At 68.3% G+C, this 22,339-nt stretch overlaps 2 protein-coding genes across 3 annotated transcripts in view; one reads left to right on the top strand and one right to left on the bottom strand.

Moving 5' to 3' along the window:
- LIMS2 (LIM zinc finger domain containing 2) overlaps window positions 1-22,339 on the bottom strand; it is a 35,928-nt gene that overhangs the window by 3,060 nt on the left and 10,529 nt on the right. The window contains exons 2-9 of one of the 2 annotated variants that reach the window (XM_054723046.1): window positions 20,692-20,851; window positions 17,410-17,476; window positions 16,784-16,904; window positions 4,620-4,769; window positions 3,327-3,477; window positions 2,483-2,575; window positions 2,019-2,067; window positions 1,809-1,884 (exon numbers count right to left, since the gene is read on the bottom strand). In XM_054723046.1, the coding sequence (XP_054579021.1) occupies window positions 1,809-1,884; window positions 2,019-2,067; window positions 2,483-2,575; window positions 3,327-3,477; window positions 4,620-4,769; window positions 16,784-16,904; window positions 17,410-17,476; window positions 20,692-20,851 (867 nt within the window). The remainder of the gene's footprint in view (window positions 1-1,808; window positions 1,885-2,018; window positions 2,068-2,482; window positions 2,576-3,326; window positions 3,478-4,619; window positions 4,770-16,783; window positions 16,905-17,409; window positions 17,477-20,691; window positions 20,852-22,339) is intronic. The other variant, XM_054723047.1, reaches the window with a different exon arrangement.
- On the top strand, window positions 11,625-12,665 carry GPR17 (G protein-coupled receptor 17). Its single transcript, XM_008158134.2, has one exon. The coding sequence runs from the start codon at window positions 11,631-11,633 to the stop codon at window positions 12,663-12,665; it is 1,035 nt and encodes a 344-aa protein (XP_008156356.2). The 5' UTR covers window positions 11,625-11,630.

Below are 22,339 nucleotides of genomic sequence, written 5' to 3'. Positions count from 1 at the left end.
CTCCTCCTCCTCCTCCTCCTCCCACAGTGCCCCTCCCCCTCCTCCTCCTCCTCCTCCTCCTCCCACAGTGCCCCTCCCCCTCCTCCTCCTCCTCCCACAGTGCCCCTCCTCCTCCTCCTCCTCCTCCTCCTCCTCCCACAGTGCCCCTCCCCCTCCTCCTCCTCCTCCCACAGTGCCCCTCCTCCTCCTCCTCCTCCTCCTCCTCCTCCTCCTCCCATAGTGCCCCTCCTCCTCCTCCTCCCACAGTGCCCCTCCTCCTCCTCCTCCTCCTCCTCCTCCTCCTCCTCCTACAGTGCCCCTCCTCCTCCTCCTCCTCCTCCCACAGTGCCCATCTCCTCCTCCTCCTCCTCCTCCTCCTCCTCCCACAGTGCCCATCTCCTCCTCCTCCTCCTCCTCCTCCCACAGTGCCCCTCCTCCTCCTCCTCCTCCTCCTCCTCCTCCTCCTCCCACAGTGCCCATCTCCTCCTCCTCCTCCTCCTCCTCCTCCCACAGTGCCCCTCCTCCTCCTCCTCCTCCTCCTCCTCCCACAGTGCCCCTCCTCCTCCTCCTCCTCCTCCTCCCACAGTGCCCCTCCTCCTCCTCCTCCTCCTCCTCCTCCTCCTCCCACAGTGCCCCTCCTCCTCCTCCTCCTCCCACAGTGCCCCTCCTCCTCCTCCTCCTCCTCCTCCTCCTCCTCCTCCCACAGTGCCCATCTCCTCCTCCTCCTCCTCCTCCTCCTCCTCCCACAGTGCCCCTCCTCCTCCTCCTCCTCCTCCTCCCACAGTGCCCCTCCCCCTCCTCCTCCTCCTCCTCCTCCTCCCACAGTGCCCCTCCCCCTCCTCCTCCTCCTCCCACAGTGCCCCTCCTCCACCTCCTCCTCCTCCTCCTCCTCCCACAGTGCCCCTCCCCCTCCTCCTCCTCCTCCCACAGTGCCCCTCCTCCTCCTCCTCCTCCTCCTCCCATAGTGCCCCTCCTCCTCCTCCTCCCACAGTGCCCCTCCTCCTCCTCCTCCTCCTCCTCCTCCTCCTCCTCCCATAGTGCCCCTCCTCCTCCTCCTCCCACAGTGCCCCTCCTCCTCCTCCTCCTCCTCCTCCTCCTCCCACAGTGCCCCTCCTCCTCCCATAGTGCCCCTCCTCCTCCTCCTCCCACAGTGCCCCTCCTCCTCCTCCTCCTCCCACAGTGCCCCTCCTCCTCCTCCTCCTCCTCCTCCTCCCACAGTGCCCCTCCTCCTCCTCCTCCTCCTCCTCCTCCCACAGTGCCCCTCCTCCTCCTCCTCCTCCTCCTCCTCCTCCCACAGTGCCCCTCCTCCTCCTCCTCCTCCTCCTCCCACAGTGCCCATCTCCTCCTCCTCCTCCTCCTCCTCCTCCTCCTCCTCCTCCCACAGTGCCCCTCCCCCTCCTCCTCCTCCTCCTCCTCCTCCTCCTCCTCCTCCCATAGTGCCCCTCCTCCTCCTCCTCCTCCTCCTCCTCCCATAGTGCCCCTCCTCCTCCTCCTCCCACAGTGCCCATCTCCTCCTCCTCCTCCTCCCACAGTGCCCCTCCTCCTCCTCCTCCTCCTCCTCCTCCCACAGTGCCCCTCCTCCTCCTCCTCCTCCTCCTCCTCCCACAGTGCCCCTCCTCCTCCTCCTCCTCCTCCTCCTCCTCCCACAGTGCCCCTCCTCCTCCTCCTCCTCCTCCTCCCACAGTGCCCATCTCCTCCTCCTCCTCCTCCTCCTCCTCCTCCTCCTCCCACAGTGCCCCTCCCCCTCCTCCTCCTCCTCCTCTGCTCCTCCTCCTCCTCCTCCCACAGTGCCCAGGGGAGGCCTCAGGAGAGGAGGCCACAGCACGTACTTGAGGGTGAGCTTGCTGTGGCAGGCGGAGCAGGAGAAGCAGCTGGCACACCAGGCCTTGTTGAGGGCTGACAGCACTGTGAGGGCAGAGGGCCAGGCTCAGCAGCCTCTCCCCGGCCACCGGCCCAGCTCAGGGGGTCGCTGGGCCCACAGCCACAGGACCCGCAGCCAGAGGGACAGCAGGGAGGGGGGCACACGGCAGAGGCCTTACCGTCACCCTCGATCACATGGCTGCAGCTGTAGCAGACGTCCCCGAAGAGCTGCGGACCAGGCAGATGTCAAACACAGGCAGGGCGTCCCAGCCCGGGGCCAGGGGATGCTGTGGCTCCCCCGCCCCCGCCCCCCCAAAGCTCTCAGCCTCCACCTGGGCCTCGGGGCCCTCCTGCCAGGATACAGCCTCGCGCCCGAGGCGGGGCACCCCTGGGAGGGACCCCAGTGCCCCTTTGCTCCTCTGCCGCCTTGAGGGTGTGGCCAGGCACAGCGGGAGTGGGAGGTGCTGGCACAGGAGGCCTGGCCACGGCCCCTTTCTCAAGTGAGGACGGCAGAGAGGGCCGCGGGGTCTGGGCCGAGCACTGGGAGCCGGGCCCTGGGGAGGCGGGGACCTCAGGGGCTCATACGGGGCGCTCCCGGCCCCCCAGCCCAGCCCCGGCAGGGCCCGCCCCACTCTGAGCTCACCTGGCTGTAGTGGGTCTCACAGTAGGCCAGCCCCTTCCTCTCATAGTGCCGGTGCCCCCGGAACGGCTTCTCGCACTTGGCGCAGACAAAGTGCTGGGGGGAGAGGGGGCGGGCACCTCAGGCGGAGCGGTGACCCTGAGACAGGACCAGGGGCGGCGCTCCTCGCCGGGGCCACAGGTCCTGGGGCCATGGGGCTGCTGCCTCCCGGACCGCAGGTCAGGAGACCCCGCCTCCCCTCACGCCCAGTGAGTGACCCGCACAGCCCCCCTGGGCCGGCTCCACCCCAGCACCTGGGCCCCGTTGTCAGGGGCTGGGCCTGTCGGTCGGCCTGCTATTTGCATGGAGCCTCTGGGGAGGCTCCTCAGAGCAGCTGCACCTTCCCCTCCCTTCCCCTTGGGCGAGGGCTCAGCCACCCGGGGGCTGGGTCACACCTCCCCACGCACCCACGTCCCAAAGATGCCGCCAGGCAGAGCTTCAGGGCAGAGCAGAGCGGGCCAGGACCTGGGCCCAGGCAGTGCCATCCACAGAGAGCCACAGTGCAGGGTGCCGCAGGGGGACACCGAGGGGCCCCCAGCAGCTCACTCAGCGTCTGGGCCCACACGGGGCTGCAGACAGCCCGTGATGTCAGCCACAACCCCTCAACCAGGACCCTGGGGTCCTCTAGAAGGCAACCACAGGAGGGGGAGAGAAGGAGGGGGAGAGGGAGGAGGGAGGAGGGAGGAGGGAGGAGGGAGGGAGGGGATGGGAGGGGGAGGAGGGAGGGAGGGGGGGTCCCCATTCACACAGAAGAGCTGGCACCAGGGCAGGATGTGGAGGGAGGCCTCCTGCCCCCAGCCTTGCTCACCTCCACATGCCACTGCTTGCCCAGCGCATTGACCACACGGCCCTCGATGGGCCGGCGGCAGGCTCCGCAGATGGGGACTCCCATCTTGTCGTGGCACGGCAGGCAGTAGAGCTCCCCCTTCAGCTCCCGGGCCTCAGCGGTCAGCTCCTTCCTAAAGCAGCGCACAGCCCTGAGGACCCGCCTCCAGGGCAACTATTACCCCTGAGGTCCCCACCTCCAGGGCCCCTGTATTACCCCTGAGGTCCCCGCCCCCAGGGCCTGTATTACCCCTGAGGAACCGCCTCCAGGGCCTGTATTACCCCTGAGGAACCGCCTCCAGGGCCCCTGTATTACCCCTGAGGTCCCCGCCCCCAGGGCCTGTATTACCCCTGAGGACCCGCCCCCAGGGCCTGTATTACCCCTGAGGTCCCCACCTCCAGGGCCCCTGTATTACCCCTGAGGTCCCCGCCCCCAGGGCCCCTGTATTACCCCTGAGGTCCCCGCCCCCAGGGCCCCTGTATTACCCCTGAGGTCCCCGCCCCCAGGGCCTGTATTACCCCTGAGGAACCGCCTCCAGGGCCTGTATTACCCCTGAGGAACCGCCTCCAGGGCCCCTGTATTACCCCTGAGGTCCCCGCCCCCAGGGCCTGTATTACCCCTGAGGTCCCCGCCCCCAGGGCCTGTATTACCCCTGAGGTCCCCGCCCCCAGGGCCCCTGTATTACCCCTGAGGTCCCCCCCAGGGCCTGTATTACCCCTGAGGACCTGCCCCCAGGGCCTGTATTACCCCTGAGGTCCCCGCCCCCAGGGCCTGTATTACCCCTGAGGACCCCGCCCCCAGGGCCTGTATTACCCCTGAGGTCCCCGCCCCCAGGGCCTGTATTACCCCTGAGGTCCCCGCCCCCAGGGCCTGTATTACCCCTGAGGTCCCCGCCCCCAGGGCCTGTATTACCCCTGAGGACCCCGCCCCCAGGGCCTGTATTACCCCTGAGGTCCCCGCCTCCCAGGGCCCCCCTGCAGGAGCCCCAGCAGTGCCCGCCCCGGGAGCAGGACCTGGGCAGGCGGCTGCGGGACTCTGGCTCAGGCACAGCACATGTCCCAGCAGGGCGCTCTCGGGCCGCTCCGCACCAGACAGGCCGGGCTCGCAGCCCCTCTTCCCTCTCCACCTCTCCACCAGCAGCACCCTCCTCGCCTGCCCCCCACCTCTGATTCCCTGCTGTCAGCCCTTTCGGGGTCCAGCCCCCTCGTGCCCTGAGCGAGGGGCCTCCCGCCCCCAGGCACCCACTCCTCCGCCCGCCCCTGCCCGCGCCCGTACCTGCAGTGGCTGCAGCTGAAGTGGTCGGGGTGGTAGGGGTCACTCCCGAACATGAGGGGCTGCTCCTCGATGACCAGGTGGCAGCGCTGGCAGACCTGCTTGCCCAGGCCCTTGGCCTTCTCCCGGCTGTGGCAAGGCCGGCACAGGTGCCTGTGGGAAGGGCAGGCGTTGGGAGACGCCCACCCCTCCTCGCAGAAGCCGGCGCCTCCTGAAGCAGAGCCCCGCTCCCCCCCCCCCCCCCCCCCACGTCCAGGACAGAGCAGCGAACTGAGAGCTCTTCTCTCCCTGTCTCCTGAGCCCAGGACATTGTGTGGACGAGAGTAGACATTTCACTGACTTTTGCTAAGAAATTAGTTTATTTTTCAAATGCCTCCCAACAGGCATGAGTGGTCACAAGGCCACCGTCGGCCACCCCCGGCACGTCCAGCGGAGCGGCCAGGAGGGCCGAGAGCGCCGCCCTTCCTCTGGGCCCACAGGCGGGCGTCCGCAGGCTCTGTGTGCAGAGAGGAGCCGTGGGCCGGCTCCGCCGTGAGGCCCGGGGCCTGGTGCTGCCCTGCCCTGGGCAGCGGCTGTGGCCGCCACGGAGATCACCCAGCGGAGCTCTGCTTCCCTGGCCTCGGGGTGCCGGTCCCCAGGCCAAGATGTCCAGAGGCCCAGTGCACACTCCTTCCCCACCGCCTCCATCTGCGAGTGCCCGGGGCGCACGCCCCCTTCCGGGCTCGGTGTTCCCCTGGCGATGGAGGGCTGCCCTCGCGCTGCAGGCCCCGTGGGCAGGGCCCGGCAGGCCTGCTCCCTCGGGCCTGGGCTCCGCGCGGTGCAGCACTGGGCTCTGCCCCCCGGTCTGTCCTCCCCGGGGCTGTGAATGGCGAGGGGCTCGAGGGAGTGCCCGCGGCCGCTTGCTCAGCAGCCGAGGCCCCAGCCGCGCTGCCTCCAGAAGAGCCTGCGGCGAGGACTGAACGAAGGCAGTGGCACAGAGGGCGGGCGTGGCTCCCGGGACAGCACGGCCGGACCCAGGCTGGGAGCTGCTCGGCCGGCGACCTGGTGCCCTGCCCGCCCACGGCCTCGGCCTCCAGCTCTGTGACTCGGGTCCCCCTTTCAGTCCCCAGATCCCTGAAGCCCAGGGGCTCTCCTCACCCCACGGGCTCTCCTCACCCCACTGTCACCCAGACGCCTGGGCCCCAGCCCCCCGGGGCCCTGCCATCATGCGTGCTGCCTCCCGCGCGCAGCGACTGGGGGTTCTCTTATCATTAGAACAACGTTCAACCCACATGGGGTAATTTTTGTTTCAAAGCTACAGAAATTAGCACAACTCCCCACAATTCTGTTGCAATGACCTCAAAGTCTCTGTGGGCAGTCACCCCAACCACAGAAATGCCCCGCTCAGGGCAGCAGCCAACACCCTCCTCTCGAGCCAGTGAGAGCCAGCTCTTCCAGAGCGCCCTGCGGGCACGGCGGGCGGGGACCCGCAGGCAGACTCCAGGAGCCCAGCTCTCCTGACAGAACCCCAGAGGGGCACCGGACAGGCCTGACCCCTGCAGACCTGGAGGCCACTGCGAGTATTCTTCCAGGTGGAATGAAGATGGAGCGCGCGCACACACACTCACACACACATGCACGCACACGCACACACACACGTACACGCACATGCACACGCACGCCCATGCACATACATGCACGCGCACACACACACACACACACACGCTGGGTCCTGCTCTGCCACTTCCCGGTGGCTTGTAGCTGGCGAGCTCCTCCTGCTGAGCCGCGGAGGTCTGCAGGGGGCAGCCATCCCCACGCGGGCCGGGCCGCGACCATCAGGCTCAGGCAGGACAAGTTTAAGGTAGCTACTCCACAAGGTGGCTACAAACATATTTCACATTTTAACTAAAATATTTAAAAGTCTTTTGAAATTAAAAATGGTAGCTTGGTGCCCGTGCCACCAGATACATCGTTGTTGGAAAGATGGAGGAACAGCCTCTGCGTGAGGGTCTCAGGGCAGACACCCCAGCCTTAGCCCCCAGGAGGTCTTGGGGGCCACTGGGCGGTGGGCAGCCTGCTGGGAGAGGAGCCCACACGCAGGCCTGGCCTTGCCGAGCCGCCCGAGGTGCAGACAGCGCCATTATGAGGCTGCAGCAGCTGGCCGGCAAGATAAAGGCCGTGGCTGTGCCCAAATGGAGCCTAATTATCGGGGAGGACACAGGGCCCCACATCAGGTGTCCTGAAAAGATCCTGTCATTCAGCAAACAAGACACCCCAGCCTCTCCCTCCCCACTCACCAGGCCCCTCACTGTCTCCTATGCAGGCTTGGGAGCCTGAGCCAGTTGCCATGGCAGCCAGACCCTCCCCACCTCACCCCCCCAGTGGTGGGAAATTGTCCCCTTCTGAAATGGCTAGTGTGTCTGTCGTCCCAGCAGCCCCGCGCCCGCCTGCGCCACGCAGCAGCTTCCCGGACCGGCACACTCGGCCTCTGTGGTGCTCGGGCCCAGCTGGGGCGCGGGCTCTGGGGACACACTGGACACTCACAGGCCCGCGGCAGCAGGCCTCGGAGGGCCCGCACAAGGGACCCTTGATGAGGGGGCCTTTGAGAGCCAGAGGGGCTGCCGCCTCCCCTCCTCTCCTTAAATACCGGCCTCCCGCCGCCGGCCTGCAGGAGCTCAGCACCAGCCTCTGGTCTCCACCTGCCGAGAGGTAAGGGCGGGCGGGGAGGTAAGGGCGGGCGGCGTGGGGGTGCCTGTCCCTGAGGTGCCTCTGTGATGGACCTACCTACCAAGACACCCGTCTAACCAGAGCGGCCCTAGCAGAGTCCCTGCCCACAAGTTTAAGGTAGCTACTCCACCAGGAGCTGCCCGAGCGCCCAGCTCCTCACCACGAGGCCGCTGTGCCCGGCAGGAGCCAGATGCAGCAGCCGCAGGGAGAGGAGCCGGCTGCCAGCCTGCCCAGGACGCACTGAGGCCTCCTACGATGGCCACGCCTGCCCGTGGCTCACCTTCCCCACAGCCCTGCCGCCCCGCGGCACTGCCCGGGCCACTCCAGGCCCTGGGCCTCCCCCCTGAGCAGGGCAGGCGGAGAGCGGAATGCAGACCATCCTGCGTAAATCCCTATCAAACCCCTGGCGGGAGGGACAGGGAAACAAGCTGAGAGCGTTTGGAAACTAAGTCTCTGTCTAGAGCGGCGCACACGGCCCTCGGCCCTCGGCCCTCGGCAGGTAGGAGGCTGGGGCTCTGGGCGAGAAGCAGAGAGCCAGGCGCTGGCGCGGCACCAGGGCCTCGCGGCCTGTGCGGTTGTGCAGGGCCCACGCTCGGAGGAGCTCTGCTGTCACCATCTTAAGACTCCTCCTTTTTGAACAAGGGCCCTGCGTTTCATGTTGCACTGAGCCCCCCAAGTTTTGTCACTGGCTCTGGGGCCAGGCCCCGTGCAGGAGGCGCTGAGCTAGGAGACAGCTCCGTGCAGGCAGACAGCCAGCCACACCCAGCTCTGGCCTCAAGGGCTGTGGGCCCGTCCCAGCAGCAAGGCCTGTCGCGCTGGGTGTCCCTGCTGAGTCTGACCTCCAACTCCCAGGCTATCGCCCAGCCAAGTGACCTTGGACAAGTTCGTTGACTCAAGGCTCATATTCCTACTCTGCAAAATGGGGTCCCTGAGGCCTGCCTCTGAGGACTGTGCCTGGCAGAGCTGACAGTCAGCCAGGAGCAGTCTGCAGGGAAGGTCTGCGGGACGGGGCCTAGAGGGAGAGCGCCCAGCTGGCCCCTCAGCAGCCCTCCCTCATCCCTGGGCTCCAAAAGGCCCAGCCTCTCCCCCAGCCTCCCTGCCTCCCGCCGCCCGCCCCCCCCCCCCCCACACACACACACACACAGGTCACACACACTTGGAAACAGCAGGAAAACCATCTCCAAATGCTAATTTCAGGCATCTTGCAATTCTCTGGAGCCAGAGGGGATCATTTGGGTGGGGAAAAACCATGGGTCCCTTCAAAAATTAAAAAAGCCTATATAATAAAGAGGTAATATGCAAATTAACCATCACACCCCCAAAAGATGGCTCCCTATGACCAGGCCAGCAGGGGGGATAGTGAGGGACGACCAAACGACTGAACAAGCAGGCTGCTGGGGCGACCAGGCTATCAGGGGGAGCATTTGAGGGCGACCAGGCCAGCTGGGGAAGGAGCAGTTAGGGGTGACCAGGCTGTCCGGGGCGGCGGGGGGGGCAGTAAGAGGTGATCAGGCCAGCAGAGGGGGCAGTTAGGGGCGATCAGGCCGGCGGGGGTGGGATGGGGTGGGTTAAGGGCAACCAGGCAGACAGGCAGGTAAGTGATTAGAAGTCAGTGGTCCAGGAGAGTAAGAGGGATGTCTGACTGCTGGTTTAGGCCCCATCCAGGAGATCGGGCGTAAACCAGCAGTCGAACATCCTCCAAGGGGTTATGGATTGGAGAGAGTGTAGGCAGGGCTGAGGGGACCCCTACCTTGCACCAATTTTTGTTAACCGGGCCTCTAGTGTGATATAATTAGATGTACACTCCCTCCATCCCTTAAAGCAATCAGCAGCCACTGCTCCCTGCTGCTCCCTCACATGCCCCTGGGCCCCTCCCCGCTCCCTCACATGCCCCTGGGCCCCTCCCTGCTCCCTCACATGCCCCTGGGCCCCTCCCCGCTCCCTCACATGCCCCTGGGCCCCTCCCCGCTCCCTCACATTGGCCCTGGGCCCCTCCCTGCTGGGCCCCTCCCCGCTCCCTCACATGCCCCTGGGCCCCTCCCTGCTCCCTCACATGCCCCTGGGCCCCTCCCTGCTCCCTCACATTGGCCCTGGGCCCCTCCCTGCTCCCTCACATGCCCCTGGGCCCCTCCCCGCTCCCTCACATGCCCCTGGGCCCCTCCCCGCTCCCTCACATTGGCCCTGGGCCCCTCCCTGCTCCCTCACATGCCCCTGGGCCCCTCCCCGCTCCCTCACATGCCCCTGGGCCCCTCCCCGCTCCCTCACATGCCCCTGGGCCCCTCCCTGCTCCCTCACATGCCCCTGGGCCCCTCCCCGCTCCCTCACATGCCCCTGGGCCCCTCCCGGCTCCCTCACATGCCCCTGGGCCCCTCCCCGCTCCCTCACATGCCCCTGGGCCCCTCCCGGCTCCCTCACATGCCCCTGGGCCCCTCCCCGCTCCCTCACATGCCCCTGGGCCCCTCCCGGCTCCCTCACATGCCCCTGGGCCCCTCCCCGCTCCCTCACATTGGCTCTGGGCCCCTCCCCGCTCCCTCACATGCCCCTGGACCCCTCCCCGCTCCCTCACATGCCCCTGAGCCCCTCCCCGCTCCCTCACATGCCCCTGGGCCCCTCCCGGCTCCCTCACATGCCCCTGGGCCCCTCCCGGCTCCCTCACATGCCCCTGGGCCCCTCCCCGCTCCCTCACATGCCCCTGGGCCCCTCCCCGCTCCCTCACATGCCCCTGGGCCCCTCCCGGCTCCCTCACATGCCCCTGGGCCCCTCCCGGCTCCCTCACATGCCCCTGGGCCCCTCCCCGCTCCCTCACATGCCCCTGGGCCCCTCCCCGCTCCCTCACATGCCCCTGGGCCCCTCCCCGCTCCCTCACATGCCCCTGGGCCCCTCCCCGCTCCCTCACATGCCCCTGGGCCCCTCCCTGCTCCCTCACATGCCCCTGGGCCCCTCCCCGCTCCCTCACATTGGCCCTGGGCCCCTCCCCGCTCCCTCACATGCCCCTGGGCCCCTCCCCGCTCCCTCACATGCCCCTGGGCCCCTCCCTGCTGCTCCCTCACATGCCCCTGGGCACCTCCCCACTCCCTCACATGCCCCTGGGTAAAACTGCCTCTCGAGGAGGCAGGAGCTCAGGAGCTCCGTGTGTGGAGGGCCAATGAGAAAAGCCAGGCTGAGCCAGCACCCAGAACCTGGACCGCTCCTACACCAGTACCTTATGGTGGCACCTGCTCCCTCCCCTCAAGGGGTGCTGTGCAGACTGAGCCATGTCCGTGCCCTTGGGCACAGCCACGCCTCGTGCCAGCCCTGACACAGGCATTAAAGGACTTGCTCCAGGTTCCAGGCTGCTCAGCAGAGCCAGGCTCAGCCAGGAGAGCCACCCTCCTCGACTGCTGCCTGCGAGGTGCTTCTCCTGGCACAGCCCCCCTCCTGCCCAGCAGCCCTCCCCCCCCCCACACCTCCCCCGGGCCAGGAGCCTCCTGAGAGCTTGTACGCACCCCAGGCTCGAGCAGCAGGGCCAGCAGGCCCGGCCCTCTCCTGCTGGACCTCCCCCTCCAGGCCTGGGAGGGGTCAGGTGTTTGGGTGGGACGTACCCTCCTCCTTTTGGATCTCCTGAGCAGCCCAGTATCAAAACAGGTGCATGTCACCCTGTCTGCCGGGGAGAACCAGGCTCGCCAGCTGTAAAACAGCTGCTCCACGGCTGGCCCTGGCCTCCCGTGTGGGTGTGGCAGGCCCGACCTCTCGGGGGTCCTGGGACACAGAATGCAGGCCTCCGGCCCTGGGACACGGCCCAAACTGCATTGCTAGTGACCCTCCTCTGGCAGCGCCGGAGCTGTGGCAGGGCTGGCCACACTCCACACCACCGCCCGGGGCGTGCCAGGGCCTCAGGCCCCCGAGAGCCGGAGAGGGGCTAGCAGGGCTCCGCACGCGAGGCTTGGGGACCAGGTAACCTTCTCCCTGCCCACCAGGGAGGGGCTCAGGGCCCACGTACCACCCTGCCCTCAGGCAGCACCCCTGGGGACCCCTCCGCGTCCTCCCGCCCCCAGAGCTCAGACACACTGGTTGGATCCCCACCCCCAGGGCTGACTCTGCAGGGTCTGAGATAATGGCGTCCACCCCCGGCCCCGTCCCCCGCGCAGAACCTTCACACGGGCAGGTGCAGTGCGCAGCAGCCAGAAAGCGCCCGGCCCGGTTCTGTTGTTCTGTTGTGCGTCTCGGTAACGTTCAGGAAGCCCGCGGCACGGATGGACCCGGGGGCGTCCGGGCCCCCACGCCAGGCCGCGCTCCACCGGGCCCTTCCTCTCCTCCTCCAGCCACAGCATGAACGGCCTCGAGGGGGCCTCCGGGCTGGCAGCCAACCGCTCCCCGGCGGCGGCGGCGGATCCGTGCGGCCGGGAGACGCGGCTGGAGAACGTGCTCTTGGCCTCCTTCTACCTCCTGGATTTCCTCCTGGCTTTCGCGGGCAACGCCCTGGCCCTGTGGCTCTTCCTCCGGGACCGCCGGGCCGGCACCCCTGCCGACGTGTTCCTGACGCACCTGGCCGCGGCCGACCTGTCCTACGTGCTGGCCCTGCCCGCGCGCCTGGTCTACCACCTCTCGGGGGGCCACTGGCCCTTCGGGGAGATCCCGTGCCGCCTCACCGGCTTCCTCTTCTACCTCAACATGTACGCCAGCATCTACTTCCTCACCTGCATCAGCGCCGACCGCTTCCTGGCCATCGTGCACCCCGTCAAGTCCCTCAAGCTCCGCAGGCCCCTCTACGCTCACCTGGCCTGCGCCTTCCTCTGGGTGGTGGTGGCCGTGGCCATGGCCCCACTGCTGGTGAGCCCGCAGACCGTGAGGACCAACCACACGGTGGTCTGCCTGCAGCTGTACCGGGAGAAGGCCTCCCCCCACGCGCTCGTGTCCCTGGCTCTGGCCTTCACCCTCCCGCTCGTCACCACGGTGACCTGCTACCTGCTGATCATCCGCAGCCTGCGGCGGGGGCCCCGCGTGGACACGCGCCTCAGGAGCAAGGCGGTGCGCACCATCGCCCTGGTGCTGGCCATCTTCCTGGTCTGCTTCCTGCCCTACCACGTGCACCGCTTCATCTACGTGCTGCACCGCCACCGCGGCGCCTCCTGCGCGGCCCGGCGCGCCCTGGCCCTGGGGAACAGGGTCACCGCCTGCCTCACCAGCCTCAACGGGGCCCTGGACCCCATCGTGTACTTTTTTGTGGCCGAGAAGTTCCGCAACACCCTGTGCAGCCTGCTCTGCGGCCCAGGGCTCTCGGGGCGGCCCCCTAGCCTGGGAGGGAGGACCAATGAGAGCTCGGTGAGCGCCAGGTCGGAGCTGTACCCCAGGTCAGAGCTGTAGCCCAGGTCAGAGCTGTAGCCCAGGCCGCAGCTGTAGCCCAGGTCAGAGCTGTAGCCCAGGCCGCAGCTGTAGCCCAGGTCAGAGCTGTAGCCCAGGTCAGAGCTGTAGCCCAGGCCGCAGCTGTAGCCCAGGTCAGAGCTGTACCCCAGGCCGCAGCTGTAGCCCAGGTCAGAGCTGTACCCCAGGCCGCAGCTGTAGCCCAGGTCAGAGCTGTACCCCAGGTCGGAGCTGTACCCAGGTCAGAGCTGTACCCCAGGCCGCAGCTGTAGCCCAGGTCAGAGCTGTACCCCAGGCCGCAGCTGTAGCCCAGGTCAGAGCTGTAGCCCAGGTCAGAGCTGTACCCCAGGTCAGAGCTGTACCCCAGGTCAGAGCTGTACCCCAGGTCAGAGCTGTACCCCAGGCCGCAGCTGTAGCCCAGGTCAGAGCTGTAGCCCAGGTCGGAGCTGTAGCCCAGGTCAGAGCTGTAGCCCAGGTCGGAGCTGTAGCCCAGGTCAGAGCTGTAGCCCAGGTCAGAGCTGTAGCCCAGGTCAGAGCTGTACCCCAGGTCAGAGCTGTACCCCAGGTCAGAGCTGTACCCCAGGCCGCAGCTGTAGCCCAGGTCAGAGCTGTACCCCAGGTCGGAGCTGTACCCCAGGTCAGAGCTGTAGCCCAGGTCAGAGCTGTAGCCCAGGCCGGAGCTGTAGCCCAGGTCAGAGCTGTACCCCAGGTTGGATCTGTGAGCTTCCCCCAGCCACACGCTGAGGGAAGACAGGGAATCTGCAGATCACACTGCCCCTGCCAGGTCAGACCTCACCCCCCAGAGCCCAGGTCGTGGTTCTGTCTCACCCGATGCACAAACCCCTAAAAAGGGAGAGCCCTCTGCAGGCTGCCCTGCGGCCCGTGGGCCCAGCGCCAGGTTCTCAGCGAGGTCACCGCAGCAGGAGGGCAGGAGGCCCGGGGGGACCCAGGAGCCCCGCTTTCCTCGCTCCTCCCGCTCAGACAGAGGCCGGGGGAGCGCGGGCACTGGGGGGCAGGAGGCGGTCGCAGTATCTCCTGTGATGCGCAAGGTGCTGTGCGTCCCCCCGGCGCCCCTTTGCCGAAGGCCCTGAGTTTAGGAGCCACAAGCTATAGCTTGTAGCTGACCACTAAGTACATGTCAGGCTGGCCACCGCGGGTCCAGAGCGGCCTGCGGCACCCTTCCGATCCGATCCTCCTGCTGGAACCACACGGAGGCGGGGAGCTGGCCTCCACCATCAGACACGCAGGGCTACCTCAGCCCGTCGCTCCCCTCCCCACCGGCCAGGCTCCGAGCGGCTCCGCTCCGGGTGGCGGGCGCCGCCCTGCCAGTGCTCCCGTGCTGCACCGCACGACCAGGAACCAACTGCTTGGAGGGTCTCAGGCCAATGTGTTTGGTTAAAGCAACGCCCTTCCCAGCACATCTCTCCAACCCAAGAACGGCTCCCTGGGGGCGAGGGGAGCAGGGAGGCGGCAGGTGCTCTTACACCCACAATACGCCCGCCCCACACACCCCGAGCCCTGTGGTCTTCAGAGGAGTGCCAGCCCGGCGGGGCGGTCCCACTTGTTGAAGCCAAACTACTGCATGTCGCATCGTCCATTCCTGCCCAGGTTTCTGAGGGAGCAGAGCAGCTGGGCCCGTGCGAGTGTGTCTTGGGAGGGGCAGGACGTGCTCAGGCAGCGGGCACACACCGGCAGCGGCACACACCGGCAGCGGGCACACACCGGCAGCGGGCACACACCGGCAGTGGGCACACACCGGCAGCGGCACACACCGGCAGTGGGCACACACCGGCAGCGGGCACACACCGGCAGCGGGCACACACCGGCAGCGGGCACACACCGGCAGCGGGCACACACCGGCAGTGGGCACACACCGGCAGCGGCACACACCGGCAGCGGCACACACCGGCAGCGGCACACACCGGCAGTGGGCACACACCGGCAGCGGCACACACCGGCAGTGGGCACACACCGGCAGCGGCACACACCGGCAGCGGGCACACACCGGCAGCGGCACACACCGGCAGCGGGCACACACCGGCAGTGGGCACACACCGGCAGCGGGGATACACCGGCAGCGGGCACACACCGGCAGCGGGCACACACCGGCAGCGGGCACACACCTGCAGCGGGCACACACCGGCAGTGGGCACACACCGGCAGCGGCACACACCGGCAGTGGGCACACACCGGCAGCGGCACACACCGGCAGCGGGCACACACCTGCAGCGGGCACACACCGGCAGCGGGCACACACCGGCAGCGGGCACACACCGGCAGTGGGCACACACACCGACAGCGGCACACACCGGCAGTGGGCACACACCGGCAGCGGGCACACACCGGCAGCGGGCACACACCGGCAGTGGGCACACACCGGCAGTGGGCACACACCGGCAGCGGGCACACACCGGCAGCGGCACACACCGGCAGCGGGCACACACCGGCAGCGGCACACACCGGCAGCGGCACACACCGGCAGTGGGCACACACCGGCAGCGGCACACACCGGCAGCGGCACACACCGGCAGTGGGCACACACCGGCAGCGGCACACACCGGCAGCGGCACACACCGGCAGCGGCACACACCGGCAGCGGGCCCGGCCCGGATCACAAAGGACCCCGGCACTACCTGCCCCACAGCCTCTGGTTGAGCCAGGCTCCTGCTGGGTGCCCTGGAGGCACCGGTGGGCACAGGCAGCGTGGGGCAGGAGAGCCGAGCTCGCTACAGCAGTGCAGAGGGGCGAGGGTGCTGGTCAGAGAGCCAGATGGGGACCAGCGCCCAGACAGGAGACGGCGGGGTCAGTGGATGGGGGAGGGGGGCGGAGGGGGCACCGCGGCAGGCGGCTCTTCCCTGAGTCAGTTCAGGGCAGGAGAAGGTGGGGGTGGCCCGCTGCGCTGGGGTGCCTGGTGGACAGACACGAGTGGAGGCGGCACTTGGTGCCTGGTGGACAGACACGAGTGGAGGCGGCACTTGGTGCCTGGTGGACAGACACGAGTGGAGGCGGCAGCGGGCGCCTGGTGGACAGACACGAGTGGAGGCGGCAGCGGGTGCCTGGTGGACAGACACGAGTGGAGGCGGCACTTGGTGCCTGGTGGACAGACACGAGTGGAGGCGGCAGCGGGTGCCTGGTGGACAGACACGAGTGGAGGCGGCACTGGGTGCCTGGTGGACAGACACGAGTGGAGGCGGCAGCGGGTGCCTGGTGGACAGACACGAGTGGAGGCGGCAGCGGGTGCCTGGTGGACAGACACGAGTGGAGGCGGCAGCGGGTGCCTGGTGGACAGACACGAGTGGAGGCGGCAGCGGGTGCCTGGTGGACAGACACGAGTGGAGGCGGCAGTGGCCAGGCAGCGACCACAGGGAGGGCTGGGTGGGAGGGGCTGAGGGCCCAGTGCAGAGCCCCGGCGCCAGCAGGAGAGGTGGAGCCCCTGGAGGAGACCCAGTGCTTGGCCACAAGAAGGCATTTCAGCAGGAAAGAGGGCACCACGGCAAAGCCACAGAGGCCAGCAGCAACCTCGGGGTCTGGCAATGGGGGTGCCATGGACCCCAAGGAGGCTGAGGCCATGGGGAGCAGATGGGAAAAGCCAGCATATGCACCGGGGAGGGCTGCAGAGAACCCAGAGGGCATTTTGGACCTTGGGGGCCACCCAGCCTGATGGAGGGAGGGTGGGAGGGAGGGAGGGAGGGAGGGGGAGCTACTGAAGCCTCCAGCCTTCTCAAGAGCGTACAGGGTGAGCAGAGACATGGCCAGGCTGCAGGGCACAGATGCTGGGCAGCCAGGGTGCCCCAGGGCCTGGCCCTTGGGAGCGGGAGGGAGGCCACCTGCGGGTGGGTGGGGATGGAGACAGTGGGAGGAGGAGGGGGAAGTGGAAGGCAACTCTTCTGAGAGCCTGGAGTTACAGTGCAAGGAGGCCTGGCGGAGCCCGGGAGACAGCTGGCCCTGAATTTAAGAATGGCGGGCCGGGCCTGCTCTCTCCAGAGCCCAGCCTGGTGCAGGTGGAAAGCAGAGGCTGGCGTCAGCCTCGCGTGCCGGGGGCCAGGAGGCAGTCACCTGACTCAACGCTCCTGAGAGTCTACCAGCTCCCGCTCGGCCACCTTCCTCCCTGCCCAGCTCACCTGCCCGCGTTCTTCACGAAGCCCAGGTCAGCCAGCTCCACTCCACACAGCTGGCAGCAGAAGCAGCCTGGGTGCCAGCTGTTGTTCATGGCCTTGATCACGCGGCCAATGATGAACTCGCCTGAAAGAGGGAGGTCCCTGCTGGCCAGGGCCGGGCCCTCCCCTCAGCCCAGCCCCAAGCCCAGTCCACACGGGTCCTAGGCCCCCATGCAGCCCCCGGGGAGCTAATGCCTGAGGGGCCTGAAGGCTGGTGCTCAGAGAAACAGGGCTTGGGCAGGCACAGGAGAGCTCCAGATCCTGGCCGCACGGGACCCTGGCCGCACGGGACCTGGCCACACGGGACCCTGGCCACATGGGACCCTGGCCGCACGGGACCTGGCCACATGGGACCCTGGCCGCACGGGACCTGGCCACACGGGACCCTGGCCACATGGGACCCTGGCCGCACGGGACCTGGCCACATGGGACCCTGGCCGCACGGGACCTGGCCGCACGGGACCCTGGCCGCACGGGACCTGGCCACATGGGACCCTGGCCGCACGGGACCTGGCCGCACGGGACCCTGGCCGCACGGGACCTGGCCGCACGGGACCCTGGCCCATCGGCCAGTCACCACCCTTACGTACCACAGGAGCCGCAGCACGGAGCAAACAGCATCTGGAAGTCGTGCTCGCAGTACTTCCGGCCTTCAAACTGCAAATGGGCAGCAGAGCCAGCGTCATCCGGTCTGCACTGGCGGCTCTGTCTGGTCAGAGCCTGCCTCAGGCAGACAAGCACCCACTCTGCTACCCTCCCAGGGGCACCAGCCCTCCAACAGAGGCTTCCTGCAGGAAGTGCGAACAGCGGAGGGACAGGGGCAGGGGGCTGAGTGGAGGCTGCAGAGAGGGAGCGGCCTCGAGGCCTGGAGGCCAGGGTGCAGAGGGAGGGCCTCAGCCTGCTGTCCGCTGCAGGGACCACCCTGGGGTCCTGGCGCCTGCCCCGGCTGGGGGACGCAGGCTGGGAAGGCTGGGCAGGTTTGAACTGCCCATGCCCTGTGTTCTCTCTGTGAGACGTGCATTTCCTAGGGGCCACAGAAGACCCAGGGAAGGGACAAAGGAGAGTGGGGCCGGAGGGAGAGCCCCAGTCCCCGGCACCAGGCTCCAGCCTCCCACCTTCTGTCTGGGCCCAAGCACCTGGCTCAGACCCGCAGAGGCCAAAGCCTGCCTTGCTCTCTCCTCCCGGACACTGGCCCTGGTTTCCTGTTCTCAAAAACGAGTGTCTCACAGGCTGCACCACATCAGGCGATCCAGGGACGCAAAGGGGCGCAGAGTGTACGTTCCCGCTGGGTGAGCATTTCCCGAGCACCTCAGTGTGCCAGGCTTTGTTCCAGGCACACAGCCCCACTCCCACTGCCCTACAGCGGGCTGGCCTTTCCCGTCAGCCCCCCGCCAGCCCTGCCCGGGAAGCCTACGGGAGCCCGCGCAGGGCGGTGCTGACCAGCGGCTCTGGTGCACACACGCCGGCCACACAGGTGCCAGAAATAACTTCAAAGGCACAGGCGACAGTAAAATGTAATGAAATAGGAAGTGGGGGGTTTTGAGTTTTTTTACCTTTGTTTTTAATAAAACTTATCTCATTGTACATTTACATAATTTAATTTTAATCACTCTAACAACCAACTTGCAAGATTATTGAGAACTTAACAATGTGCTCTGTGAGCAAGGTTGCCAGTCTAGCCACCTTCCCTTGCATCTGGGTTACCGCAAAAGCCAGCCTCCACCGCCTGCACCCCAGCCTCCACCCCCAGCCTCCTCCTGCACCCCCAGCCTCCTCCTGCACTCCCAGCCTCCTCCTGCACCCCCAGCCTCCTCCTGCACCCCCAGCCTCCTCCTGCACCCCCAGCCTCCTCCTGCACTCCCAGCCTCCTCCTGCACTCCCAGCCTCCTCCTGCACTCCCAGCCTCCACCTGTACCCCCAGCCTCCACCTGCACCCCCAGCCTCCTCCTGCACTCCCAGCCTCCACCTGCACCCCCAGCCTCCACCCCCAGCCTCCTCTGTCCCCTCCACCCCCAGCCTCCTCCTGCACCCCCAGCCTCCTCCTGCACTCCCATCCTCCACCTGCACTCTCAACCTCCACCTGCACTCCCAACCTCCACCGGCACCCCCAGCCTCCACTGGCATCCCCAGCCTCCACCTGTACCCCCATCCTCCTCCATCCCCTGCACCCCCAGCCTCCACCTGTACCCCCAGCCTCCTCTGTCCCCTGCACCCCCAGCCTCCACCTGCACCCCCAGCCTCCACCTGTACCCCCAGCCTCCTCTGTCCCCTGCACCCCCAGCCTCCACCTGCACTCCCCACCTCCACCGGTACCCCCAGCCTCCTCCTGCACCCCCAGCCTCCACCTGTACCCGCAGCCTCCTCCATCCCCTGCACCCCCAGCCTCCACCTGTACCCCCATCCTCCTCCATTCCCTGCACCCCCAGCCTCCACCTGCACCCCCAGCCTCCACCTGCACTCCCCACCTCCACCGGCACCCCCAGCCTCCACCTGTACCCCCAGCCTCCTCCGTCCCCTGCACTCCCAGCCTCCACCTGCACTCCCAGCCTCCTCCCCTCCTGCGCCCCATGCAGTCTCTCCTCAGCCCAGCAGCCTGTGGCCCCTTCCCAACATGGGGCAGACGGATTCCTGGCCTCCACACCCAGCATGGCTCCTGCCTCACCCACGTGGAAGTCCTAAGGCCCACCAGTCAAATGACTCTGCCCCTGCCTCACCCACTACTCCCTCCGCTCTGCTTCCTTCACACCCACCTGCCACTGGGAAGCCGCCTCTCCGACCTCAGGCCCTTTGCACTTGCCGTGCCCGGCTGAGCGCTATTCCTGCGGCTGCGGGCGGGCTCCCTCCCTTCTCCCTCCCTTCTCCCTCCCTCCCTCCTCCCACCTCCTCCCTCCCTCCTCCCTCTCCCCCACCTCCTCCCTCCCTCCCTCCCCCTCCCTCCCCCCTCCCTCCTCCTCCCTCCCCCCTCCCTCTCCCTCCCTCCTCCCCTCCCTCCCCCCTTCCTCTCCCTCCCCCCTCCCTCCTCCCCCCTCCTTCCTCCTCCCTCCCCCCTCCCTCCCCCCCTCCTCCCTCCCCCCTCCTCCCTCCCCCTCCCTCCCTCCCTCCCTCTTCCTCCCTCCTCCCTCCCTCCCTCCCTCCTCCCTCCCTCTTCCTCCCTCCTCTCTCCCTCCCTCCTCGAGGCCGCTCCCCCCACGCACCCTGTCCCTCCAACCCAAGCGCTCAGCACCTTCAACCTGACAGACACCCAGGCACTGGGTTGACTGTCCGATCCCAGACAGGGGAGGCGGCAGGGCAGGGGTTGCCCAGGGAACCGGAGGAGGCGACCCCCTTCAGCACCCGCCCCGCGCCCGGTGCAGTCTCGCAGTTTCGGTGCTGGCGGAGCACAGCGGCCAGGCTAGTGGCGGCCCTGTCCCTGTCGGGGCGGGGCTCCCGGGGGCGGGGTGGGGGCGGGGCGGGGCTCCCGGGGGCGGGGGGGGGCTCCTGGGGCGGGGGGGGGGCGGGGCTCCCGGGGGCGGGGCGGGGATCCTGGGGCGGGGTGGGGGGCGGGGCTCCCGGGGGCGGGGCGGGGCCCGGGGGCGGGGCTCCCGGGGGCGGGGCGGGGCTCCCGGGGGCGGGGTGGGGGCGGGGCGGGGCTCCCGGGGGCGGGGCGGGGATCCTGGGGCGGGGTGGGGCGGGGGGGGGCTCCCGGGGGCGGGGGGGGCTCCGGGGGGGGCGGGGGGGCGGGGCTCCCGGGGGGGGCGGGGCTCCCGGGGGCGGGGCGGGGCCCGGGGGCGGGGCTCCGGGGGCGGGGCGGGGCCGGGGGCGGGGCGGGGCTCCCGGGGGCGGGGCTCCAGGGGGCGGGGTGGGGGCGGGGCTCCCGGGGGCGGGGCCCTCACCTCGTAGAAGAGGCCGTCGGGGAAGGGCCGGAAGCACTGGGCACACACGAAGCAGCGCTCGTGGAACAGCTCGCCGCCGCTGTGCACGATGCGCTCGGCCGCGCCGAAGCGGGCCCCGCAGCGCAGGCAGGCCGCCGAGGCCAAGGCGTCCGCCAGGTGGCTGCGGAGGAGAGGCCGTCAGGACCGCAGGCCCACGGGGCGGGCGAGAGCCTGTCTCCGGGAAGGACAATCACGTTCCTCGCCGCCCGCGATGGTCTCGGCGCTGGGGACTCAGAAACACGCGGTGGCCAACCCCGGGCCACCCTTCCCGGCCACCCACCCCCCAGCAACACGGCCCTGGCTGCGCACCCAGCACACAGGCTGCGGCGGGCACGGGTGACCTGAAGGGGCACCTCCATTTCTCAGGTGCAGAAAGGGCCACAGTGGGAGGCGGCCAAGCTCCCTGCCTCCACCACCCCCTGCAGCCCCAAGGCAGCCCAGAGGGTCAGGTCCAGGTGGCCTCTGCCGGCTGCCTGCCCCTCCCTCTCCGGGCCAGACTCCCAGCGGGCTGTGTCCCTCCCCACCCCGTTCTGTGCCAGTTACACACGAGCGTACACACACACACACACGCGCACACACGCTAAGTACTCGGCACTTAGGACACACTCTAAGCCCTACGCAGGGTGGGGCTGTGGCTGTCAGCATCACTGATGTGGTTCCCAGGCCCAGTCCTCCTCGAGCTGGGCCATCTCCTGGGGTGTCAGTGGTCAGGTATAGAACGTTACCCCAGTCTCAGTTAAACCCCCAAGGCCACCTGCCTTCTGGGTGAGACTTAAGGCTCAGAGAGGTTAAGTGACTTGCCCAAGCTCACACAGCAGATGACATAGTCCAGATCTGAACCCACATGGGTTGGACTTCAATGGCTCCTTCCCCTGCACCATGAGCTAGTTTCACACCTCTGCCTCCCAAGATCATGCACTCCCCCTGCCCTGGAGGTGCGAGTCTTTGGGGCAGGCCAGTGCGGGGAGCAAGTTTCGCCCGTGGGGGTGACAGCTTCCCTCTGAGGAAGGGCAATCCAAGCTGCACGGTGGGAAAGGGGCTTCTGAGCCAGGCCCCTGACCGCCCCCTGCCCTGAGCCAGACCCCTGACTGTGCCCGGAGGCCTGGCCCAGAGGAGCAGACACCCCGCACCAGCCCTGCCACCTCCCACGCCCTGGCGGCTGTGCCTTTCCGAGTGAGCACACACGCTTTCCCAGTGTCAGTGCCAATGCTGGGGGTGCTGCCTGGAAAGTGAGTCAGGCTCGGCGAGGAGAGACAGACCGGACCATCTTGTGTGAAAACGTCTCTCCAGCCTGTTCCCCTCCCAGGACACTGAGCCCCCGCCCTGCACAGCATCGTGGGGAGAGTTCTGAGTGAGCCCCCCACCCCACCCCCGCCCGCAGGAGTCCCAGGGGCGGGAGCAGCGGTCTCCAGGGGTCCTGGCGTAGGATGTGGACAAGGGCCTCACAGGGAGGGAGGGTCAGAGGGCAGCTGCCACACAACCCGATGGAGGCTGGGCTGGGTTCCAGGAGGGAAACCACGCGGGGAAACCATATGGCGGGGGGCGGGGGGGGGGGCGCAAGAGAGCTCAGCGAGCCTGGACGCCTGGGGCCCAAAGCCCCTCTGATGTC

Source organism: Eptesicus fuscus, chromosome 11 (genome assembly GCF_027574615.1).
Source record: "Eptesicus fuscus isolate TK198812 chromosome 11, DD_ASM_mEF_20220401, whole genome shotgun sequence".
Taxonomy (NCBI): domain Eukaryota; kingdom Metazoa; phylum Chordata; class Mammalia; order Chiroptera; family Vespertilionidae; genus Eptesicus; species Eptesicus fuscus.
Note: the sequence above shows the minus strand (reverse complement) of the source record. Positions and strands in the feature narration are given on the sequence as shown.